General features: G+C 28.5%; 1 protein-coding gene across 1 annotated transcript in view; it reads left to right on the plus strand.

Annotated features, from left to right (window-relative positions):
* Positions 1–11,619, plus strand: part of nAChRalpha3 (nicotinic Acetylcholine Receptor alpha3) — a 162,681-nt gene that overhangs the window by 119,306 nt on the left and 31,756 nt on the right. Inside the window, exon 5 of the mRNA XM_065506646.1 lies at positions 10,623–10,791. Within this exon, the coding sequence (XP_065362718.1) occupies positions 10,623–10,791 (169 nt within the window). The remainder of the gene's footprint in view (positions 1–10,622; positions 10,792–11,619) is intronic.

The following is an 11,619-nucleotide window of genomic DNA, read 5'->3' on the forward strand; positions in this document are numbered from 1 at the left end:
TTTTTAAAAAAAAAAACTATTTGAAAAAGTACTTTTAAATAAAATGTTCAAAATCCTTTTATTTATACTAAAATTTTAATGAGAAAGAATTAGAAATGGTGCTTTTATAAAATTAGAAAATGTATAAAAAATTTATTTTGTAAAAAAATTAATAATGCCCTTTAGAAATAGTATTTTTTAAATAATACATTATAGAAAAGGTACCATTGAAAAAAGTACTTCTTACTAAAATGTCCAAGAAACTTTGAAAGTAAATTTTTAATTAGGCTTAAGTTCATTTTATTATAATTTATTTGTAATAATTCAAAGAATATCACTGAATACTAAAATTTTTACACAATTGACAAATTGGAATGCATTTTCTACCCTGCCAAGGCCGTCATCAATAATCTTCATTGTCAAGGTCTTATTGTAAATTTCATCATTTAACTTACTATTATTAGGAATTAGAATATGGGAAGCCAAAACATACATAGCTGAATTGTTAACCAAAGGTTGACTATGGCAACAAATAATACTATTTGTATTACAAATAATAAAAATTTGTAATAATAAGAATACACATATATAATAAAAAATATTTGAAATTTCGTCTAATTTACAAATAACATAAATATGAATTTGGCTTCCCATATTCTAATTCCTAATAATAGTAAGTTAAATAGATGATATTTACAATAAGACCTTGACAATGAAGATTGTTGATGACGCCCTTGGCAGGGTAGAAAATGCATTCCAATTTGCCAATTGTCTAAAAATTTTAGTATTCAGTGATATTCTTTGAATTATTACAAATAAATTATAATAAAATGAACTTAAGCCTAATTAAAAATTTACTTTCAAATTATATATATAAAGTTCGAATAATTACCAAAAAATCTATAAATGTTCAAGAAACTTTTATTTTTTTAAAATAGCTCAGTTTTGAATAAAGTACCTTTTTGAAATAGTATATTTTTGAAAAAAGTACTCTTGTTAATAGTTACTTTTAAAATTTAAAAGTAAAATAATTTTTTTTAAAAAGTACTTTTATGAAAAATAATATGTACAGTTTGAAAATGCTATTTTACAAAAAAGTGTATTTTAAAGAAGACTTTGTTATTTCCTAAAAGTACTTTTATGAACTATTTTTATGGAAAACTACTTTTCAAAACTACTTTTTCTGAGAAACTAGTTTTATGAAAATCAATATTTTTAAAAATTAATTTTGTGAAATAATATAAAGGTTGTCCCAAAATTAACACAAGTTTTGAATTTGCCGGCATGTGTGCGCAAAAGTGTTGCCAACAAAAAAAAAAACAGTTTGACAGTTCAGGGTTAGTAAAACTGGAGTTTTAATTTTTGAACAATTACTACATGAAACTTTTCCTGGTATTGTACTCCTTCCCCATTTGAGGTCAAAAGTCGTTGCACTGAAGTAGGAAATTTAACACTGCATTAAAGAAAATCAGCAACGTTTATAGGAAATTATCATGGAAAATTTCGTCAAAAGAGTGTGAATATATCAGCAAAACCATGGAGGGTATTTGTCTGATGTGATATTCCATACTTAGTCTCTGTTGAGGTGAGAAGCTGGGTGAAGGGGGAAAGGCTGGATAATTGGAAGAGATGTTCAAACTCTCTGAGCCGAAACAAAATCGTTTAGATTTTGTACTCAGAATAATTGGACAAATAAATATGAAAAAAGGAGAGAAAGAAATAAAACAAAATAATTAGGATTTTTTCTAATTATTTATTCAATTATTTGGAATATGGATTCTTACCAATAAGGAACAATAGGATTAGCGAAGTGTACAGTTCAGAGTTAGATTTGTATCTCTCGCGAAAAGAAGTATTTATGACTATTGACGTTTAATTTAGAACTTATGACAATTGGAAGTATACTGCAACACATAGCATTCTGCATTTATATATATTAAGGAAAAATAGGAATTGCAGGGAACTGAGGAAAATCGCTAAGTGTTGTTTTTGGCGTAAACATTCCGCCCGCCTTGCAGTATACAGGTAGGAAGAAAATGGAATATATAGTCGTAAATACTTGTTTTTGCTATGAGGAAAACTTAGAAATTAATATTAGTAATTCAAGAAATTTGGAAATTAGGATTACATTTCAAATGATAAAAAATAGTACAATATTATAGAATTCATTATTCTAAATTAAATATAAAATCAAGGATAAATACAAGTTAGTTTGCTTTCATTTTGCTTATTGATACTACTAAAGTGCGTTGGAATGGAAAAACTAAATCAGAGTGCTTTGTGTCGTGATTTTCGGTAAATATTATGAGTTTCATTAAATAGAAAATGAAAACGCAATATTAAATAGATACGAGAAAGGAATCGGAAAACATAAGATATAGTACGAATTTCAAGGAAAAAATTAAAATTTAATTCGGAAATATTAAATTTTGGAAAATATGCAAAATGGATTTTTACATAAGGAATAGTAAAATATTTTAATGGAGTATTGGATTCTATTAAGTGACTGGATCTCTTAATACCATTAGCTATTCGGATATGTAACGCATCACAAAATCCATGGAGTCGGATTTTAGCGTTCGGAACAATATTTTCCAGGATTGGAATTCGGATCTCATTATGAATGTAGTTCCTGGATTGGAAAATGTGCCATTGCTCTAAGGATTTCGATGAAAAATGCTTGTCCCAAATCATCTGCTTCTGGCTTTCTGGTAGAAACACGATCTTCGACAAAACCTCCTTCCATAAAATACATCGCGGCTTTGCGGTCCTGTTGTCATCACATCGTAGGAAGTTTTTATATAGCGGATGTTTAGGTTGAATGTCCGAAAGAATTTCTTTGGTATTTTTCGACCATTTTCTAATCGAAAATCCAGCAGAAATGCAATCGTTTTTGGATTTTTTCGCTTCTTGGATAGAGTGAGCATCGGCATACATATAACTACGGAGAATATGACTTACTTTTGGATAAGTAGCCCCTTGGAGTGAAGTCCGAATAGCTAGGTAAGGCGAGGAATTAACGCCGAGCGTCACTGCTGATTCGTAATTTTGGACAATTACGTTTGGACTTTTATGGAATTGGATTATTTGGATATTAGTATGCTTCAGATCGACTAGGATATGTCGATCCAATTTTTGGACATCTACATACTTGGAGAAACGACCATTTGGATTTAGTAGGTTTAATCCATTTTCTAGATTCGGAATAGCATGAAGGATATCATGAGCACTTAAACCATTAGGAATTAGAAATGACTCAGTGCCAGTAGCGCGTAGTTGGGAATATAAATCTAAAATGCACTGCGGAAACACTTTGAACGTATGAACCAAATCAATATATTCATCAACTAGGCTTTTGTAAATGGATTTCAAGTCAGGAATAAGGAATACAAAACTGGTATTTTCTAGAAATTTGGATAATCTTTTTGGAGTTTGGCTATTTAAATGACTTTGACCAGGCTTCAAATGTAGCATTTCAGAAATTAAAGATTTTATTTCTACTCTTTCTGTCCCCAGTAAAATCTCTTTAGAATTTACGGAAAAACAAGATTGAACCACCTCAGCTCCGGAACTATTAGTGGACTGTATAGTAATTGAATTAGGTTGAAAGGGAGCTGAATCAATATTAAGATTTGAATTGGAACTAGAACTGGGGGCAGATTGTTGTATGGATGTGTCGGAATCTTTATGCAGTAAGGTGTTATGACTTTTGCTACAATGGATGCAACTATTTTGGCTATAACAGTTTCGGACTGAATGCGTTTTGGAGAAACAATTGAGACACAAACTTAGTCGTTTTATCTCATTGAAGCGCTCATAATAAGACATTTGCAAAAACTTTGGACATTTGCGTATTGGATGATGTTCGTTAGAACACCATTGACATTTGGACGAATTATTTAACTTTTTAGAATTTGATTCTGAAGGTTGGAAAGTTGCACGAATTTCGGAAACGGAGGTCTGTCTGATGGAAGCTGGTGGAAAAGCTGTAGAAATTGTTTCACATTCGATTGGAGACTGTACACCAAAGGTATCAGACAATTCGGACAACTTTGTAATAATATTACAATAAGTAATATATGTATTTTTGTATTTTTCTTTAAATGTCTTCTCTTCATTGGTATTGTCGAATGAAAATGCATCATATACTGATTTTATGCGACTCCATGTGGACTTCAGATCGGATTTGTGGACCTCAATCGCATAAATAGAATTTATATTATATCGATTATCGTTATAATCAGCATCAAATTCAACAATGCTGTCGGCAAGACAATGAAAAAGATTGAGAGACATATTGGAAAACGGAAAAATATAACCAGCAGAAAACAAATTAAAGTTTGGAATTAGGACAAAAGAATGGAATCTATCGAAATAGGATTTTCTCGAATTTGCGGAAAAAATTGCAGAAATATTTCAAAAATTGTAAGAAAAACAATCAATTGTTTAATGCAAATGGAAAAAATAAATATTTTAGGAAAATATTTGTTTGAAGAATTAATTGTTTTACAGAACTGGATTGTTAAAATCAACTGATCACAACTTTTTTTGGAAAACAACAACAATGCAACTAGAATTTGTTTACAATTGTAAGTCGATTAACCCTTTGTAGTTCAGAAAAATTAATTAAATAAATTTAAATTGATATTATCTATGTATATGCAGGAATATTGCTTATTTATAGGATCATGGAACAAGGAACGACAAATAAATTTAAATTTATTTGTTGTATACAAAAATTAATGGAATAAATTATTTACGGAAATAATAATTATTTATACACCGTAAACCGTAAATATTTTCGAGAATTATATCAATTAATTCAAATAATTAATTTTAAACATAAATAAAATCATTAACAAATTTTGAAAATAATTTAAAAAATTGTATGCACCCACCGGTCATACAAGGGTTAATGAATATCAGTTGCGTATTGTAAGAATAAAGGAGAAAGCAAAATAGGAAGAAATTGTGTTGTGTTGATTTACATACGCACAAACAAGTGTATTTATGGGGATGCTTGTAACCACGCATAAACAAGTGCAATGCTTGTTAGTGTGATATACAAACGGACAAACGTATGTAAATTATAGGATTAATAACTATACAATATTAATAAGGAGAATTAATATTGTTTGGAAAGAAACAAAACAAATTGTTAAGAGAAATTATTAAGGAAAAACTGAAGTGTGTGGAATATTTTTCGATGGGAAGAAATAAATTAACCAAAAAGCATACAGGAATTGAAATGCAATTGAACCACGAACAATTTAAAAGAGAATTGAGCTGTAAGAGAATGCGCAGAGTTGAAATGGAATATTTATGAAATAAATATATTGGAGAAGAAATGAAATGGAGCAAATATACACGACAAAAACGAAAGAAATACCCTACGAAGGGTCAATAGAAAAAGAACAATTGTCGGTATATTTGTTCCGTACTACAAATGAAGGAAAAACTCTAGTTAAACTCTTACAGCGTATTCATGTAGTGTGAAACAATGTCGATGTTTACATGTAAATTTTATTCTTTGTGTAGGAAATTCAATTGCCGTCGGCTTTTTGATTTATTTAAATTTGGATAAATATTTTTCACTTCACAAACACTCTTATTTATGCACTTTGGAATAAATATAAACAATGCAAAATGTAAGGAAAACAAACTAACCTGTTTATTTATTGTCGAAGAGAACTGATGAAAAACTATTTGTTGGTAGGAAATCCACAACAACTGAGTGAAATCTCAGAGAATAAGATGAATCTTCCAATGTTAATCCGGTTCGTACTGGACCAAATGTTGAGGTGAGAAGCTGGGTGAAGGGGGAAAGGCTGGATAATTGGAAGAGATGTTCAAACTCTCTGAGCCGAAACAAAATCGTTTAGATTTTGTACTCAGAATAATTGGACAAATAAATATGAAAAAAGGAGAGAAAGAAATAAAACAAAATAATTAGGATTTTTTCTAATTATTTATTCAATTATTTGGAATATGGATTCTTACCAATAAGGAACAATAGGATTAGCGAAGTGTACAGTTCAGAGTTAGATTTGTATCTCTCGCGAAAAGAAGTATTTATGACTATTGACGTTTAATTTAGAACTTATGACAATTGGAAGTATACTGCAACACATAGCATTCTGCATTTATATATATTAAGGAAAAATAGGAATTGCAGGGAACTGAGGAAAATCGCTAAGTGTTGTTTTTGGCGTAAACAGTCTCTATCCTGTGTATTTTATAATTCAACAACAACTGAGAATCTAAGTAAAAAAAGTCCGTAAATCCCGCCTCTTAACTGAAAGGGCAACACCGATCATGTCAACAGGCATCTGTCAGTTGACTCCTCTCAACATTTGAACATGCTGTGTAATTTAGTTTGTGTTTGAGAGCCATTGATAGCAGACTCTCCTAAATATATTAAAATATCCCCAATAAAACCCCCAGTACCCAAACAAAATTTTCTGTTCCCAAAAATCTTATAGAATCCACATTTTTGGGGACAAATCCCCAAGACTGGCATGCTATTTTACACTGGCATGTCCTGGTGAAATTTTCACCAGGACAATGCAAGGTCTAACACATGTGCAGTTTCCATGACAGAAATCCATTAAATGGCTATTAATTGCTCTCTCATCTGCCCTATTCTACGGATTTAGCATAGGGACCGTAAATAACGGTTTTGGTGATATTAAAAATATTATATCAACTCCACAGTTAAAGTTAGCATGAAACCCTTAAACAAATATTTTTAAATAGCTGTCAGAAAAAAAACCTATTTGAAGAGTTTTATTTTTCCCGTCAGAAAAACTCATTTGAGGAGTTTTATTTTTTCGGTCAGAAAATAAAATTCTTTTTGTTTATTTTCTAATTTTTTCAGTATCTATCTGATATAAAGTTTGTAGTAATTTATTTGTTTAAGAAAAAAAAAAAACAACAATTTGATAAAAGGAATCAAACAATAACAAATCATAATTCCACTTGATTTTATTTTAATGACAATTTATTCAATTGTAATGCAAGGTGCTTTACAAATTGTAACGATCTAATCTGCGGCATGCTTTAGGTGTCAATTTACATAAAATGAATTTTATTTTTTGACGGGAAAAATAAAACTCCTCAAATGAGTTTTATTTTATGACGGAAAAAATAAAACTCCTCAATTTTGACGAAAAAAATAACTCCACAAATGAGTTTTTTTTATGACGGCTATTTAGAACTCTTTTTTTATGAGTGTCAAGCGAACTTTTATTTTTACGTTGAAAAACAACTGTGTTAGATGGATTTTTATTTTTATAGTCACAAAATAACTGTTATAAAATCCCTGATTTATTCCCAAGTGAATACTTCTTGTTTCCAAACCTAAAGAATCTTTCTCCAATTTTTTTAATCCCTTCCAAAGAATAAGATTTGTCGAGGTCATCTAATCTCTTTGATGACCTTGACGGAAAGAGATTTGATGACCTCGACAAATCTTATTTTTTGAAGGGATAAACAAAATTGGAGAAACATTGGATCAAGTATATAGAGCTCAAAGGAAACTATGTTGAAAATTAGAATGATTTCATTCAAAAAGTCAGGGACTTATTGTCCCGCCCTCATAAGTAAGTACTTTTGATAAAGATTCATTTAAAATGAATATCTTTTGAAAAAAGTACCTTCGTAAAAAGTACTTTTGGTTATTTTCCTAAAAAACTTTAAAACTGAAAACTGAATATTGAATATTGAAATGACCACTGTGCAACTTGAAATATTTTAAAGGTTTACCCATTTACACTTTGTCTAAGTGTAGGTATTTATATGTGGTTGTAAGTGAATATCCATGTGTTTATATATATACACACACATATACTTATTTCTTTAGTTTACTTGAGAGAGTGTGTGTTGAAGAACATATATTTATTTTTATGACTGTGTGAGTGAGTGTGAATGTATATTGGTTTATTTTGTTTGAATGCGTTTTATTGGCAATATGTTGTTGTATACTTTAATGTTGGCATTGTTGTTGTTATTGGTGTGTGTTCTTGGTTGGTGTAAGAATCTCTTGGGGCACTTATAGATACTTTGACTTTGTGTTTTTTTCTTTTTTCTGTTTGCTGCTTTTTTACTTTAGATTTAGATTTTTCTACCAGTTCTAGCATATGAAATAGAGAAGGGTAAATAGAAATAATGGAATTAGAAAGAAAGAAATTTCAACATTTTGACCCATATTCAATGTCTTATAAGACGGAAAAAAAATCTTTATATCCATTTCCTTTTTGCGTGTGTGTTTTTTTTTATTCTTCTTTTTTTCTTTAGTTTTATTGTTTTCCATTTTCTAACGATATATATTGGCTCGTGTGCGTTAGTATTTGTTTAAATTTATATATTGTTTATTTAAAACCCAGAAACAAACAAAAAAATATAGGAAAGAAATCTTCTAAGATTTGTTAAGTAAAGTAAAAGTTGAAAATCATAAATCATAAATTGTGTAGAAGAGCTCATTGCAGTGATTAATGTTTAGCATCATAAGAGTATTGTAAACTCTCAAACACAACCACACACTCACTTCTCATACTTCAGTGAAGTAAAATTATATGAAAAACCCAAAGGAGAGTGAGTGCTTTTGATTGTATTCAATTCAATTCAAGTTTTTGCTTATTTTTTATTCTTTCTTCCACTTTCTTGCTTATTGTTTTTGATGTATTATTTTGACCTCGTTTGTGTGTGAAGACTAGTATTGTCTAATCAGTTTGGCCACCACCACAACATTCTTTCATTCATTCCTACATTCATGCAACCAACCACATCCAATACAACCTTTACAATTCATCATATTGACATTTAGAACTGGGTTAATGTTTGTAATTGTAATTTGAGAAACAATCTAGACTAATTGCTTTAAGTCTGAGTAGTTTTCTAAAGAAATTATTGCAAGTTTCCAAAGGTCATTTATTAATTTATGTTTAGCGTGAGTTATGAATTAAGTTATGGAAACTAAATTAAAATTTTTAACAAATTGAAGCAATTTTATTCATATATGGGGCGTATGAGTAATATTTATTTATCTCTTACAAATGTTTCCACACTCATACGCCACGATGGCCAAAAAGGCAAAAATTAAAAAAAAAACTAATGGCGTTTTCTTTTCTGGCATAAATGATGCCTTTATTCTGCCTTTTACCCTTTTTTGTGTTCTTTTCTAAAAAAATGTAGTTTGGTAAAGGTATAACGTGTTCTTTTCAAATAATTTTGCCCTAAATCCCCGAAGATATGCTACACGTTTCACCAGCACTTTTTAAACAGCAAAATGTATAGTTTTACAATATTTTGAAGGTAAATAAAAGAAAATTGCATTTATAGTTTTAAGTTGCTGTCAAAGTCAGTAAAGTAAAGAAAATATAATGTGTTTTTATTGTTTATTTTTCTTTCTTATTTTTTTTTCTTATTTTTTATGAGGTTTTGATTGATTTTATTATTATTCAATATTTAAAAAAAATTAAAAAGATTTTGTGAAAATGAGCGAATTAACTTAATTGTGAATAAAATCGAAAAGAATAAATCGATTTCTCATTTTGTTGCTATTATATGCGATAAAGTAATAAACCTGAACCATTTCTTTCGACTTTTGATTTTTCGTCAGGTTTTTAAAACAAAAAACTTTGCTATTTTCACGTAAAAAATATATTTTTTGCTACAATTTGTCGATTGAAACGCAATATATAAACAGATTAAAGGTTATATAAATCTCAACTTTTCTAAGTTTATTTAGATAATATCGGACTAACTGTTTTTGAGTTATTATGTTGGGAAACGTCTAAAAAAATTCACGATTTTACTTAAAAATTATAAAAAAAAACCTCTCCATAGAATTTAAAATTTGAACCATATTTGTACTTATCAAGCCACAAATTAATAAAGCAATTTAAAAAAAAAGAAAATAGAAATAAAATTGCTGCTATTGATTTCCAATATAAATAAGATCTATTAGATTTAAAAGAAAAAATTCCAAAAATAATTTTTTCTTTATAAAAAAACTATATAAATATTTTGTTTCCTACATATGTATTACAAATGTGAAATATTTAAAACATCGTTTAAGCATATTAAATATTTATTTTTAATAAAAAAAGAGCCCTAAAATAAGACAAACCCATCAAATTATCACCACCAGCTACATAACTACAATTACACTCTTTGTCATAAAAACTGGTGCGTATGAGAAATATTTAATTTCCTCTACTAAATGTAGCAACACTCATACGACACCCAGCTCTATATTAAAAGCATATGAGACACACACTAATATATTTTGTTGGTGTGATTTCTTTTCTCTCTCTCTTCGTTTTCTTTATAAGGCTAATAAAAAATAATCATACGTTAAGGTGTCCCCATAAAAAATGTATAAAACATTTTTACTACATATATTTTATGATTATTTGAAAAACATGTCTACTTTTATGCGTACATTTATTTGTTTTCTTATATTTCTTCTTTCAAATACATGAAGTCAGTATTTGTTGTTAAAAAGGAATATGATTTTATGTTTTACAACTTTAAATCAGTTTAACAAAAGGTTTTAATTAATAAATAGGCAATATTTTAAATAAATATTTATATTTTTATTAAAATTAATTTTCCTAATTATTTTTTTTTTCTATTTTCAGAAACGAAAAATTTTATACCTGCTGCGATGAACCCTATTTGGATATAACATTTAATATAACCATGCGCCGAAAAACCCTTTTCTATACGGTTAATCTTATTATACCCTGTATGGGCATTAGTTTTTTAACAATTTTGGTATTTTATTTGCCATCTGATAGTGGTGAAAAAGTAAGTATTCCTTAATTTATTGTATGATAAATATTGACTTTTGAGGATTTTACAAATGTTGATGGAAATTCACTGGGATCTAAAAAGTTATTGTTTGTGCAAAATTTTAAAAGATTTAACAACAATGTGCTGGAGCTATTTTGTTTTAACAAAATTTGTAAAAACATTTGGCTTTATTTTCTAATTAATTTAAAATTGTAAAACCAAAGTGGCCTTATTTTTTTAATTCAAAAATTAATACATGGGAACTTAATTAAGTTGAATTATGCAAAATAATATTATGTAGATGCTTTACTTTAGTCTCAATCCCTTTACCGAGTGCATAATAAAGTAATTATTCTACATATTTAGCTGACATAACACGGGGTAATAAAAGATTTTGATATCGAAATCTTAATTTTCTAAATCAAAATCCCCACTTTAGATTGTGATGATTTATGGGATTTACTTAGAAACTAGTTGTTTTGTAAATTCATATATTTATCTGGCTTTAAAATGTTTAAAATTTAATTTCGCCAAATTCCTAAGCTCTGAAATTAAAATCCCCACTATGGAATTATACAAATATTTGGTGAGAATTGGCGTTAAATAAATTAAATTCAGGAAAAATTATGTATCAATTTTAGGACAAATTAAACAAAAATTTTATTCATAATCCCCAATGTAACTTCATTTAACTAGAATAGTGTTATCTATTAGCTTTTGTACATCTTAATAACTAATTTAATAAATTCCCATAAATGGCAATCAAAATCCCCACTATGGGATTATACAAAAATTTTGTGGGAATTTAATGTGGAACCAAATTTAAGCAATTTTAATTTAAAT

The sequence above is a fragment of the Calliphora vicina genome, chromosome 4, assembly GCF_958450345.1.
Source record: "Calliphora vicina chromosome 4, idCalVici1.1, whole genome shotgun sequence".
NCBI lineage: Eukaryota > Metazoa > Arthropoda > Insecta > Diptera > Calliphoridae > Calliphora > Calliphora vicina.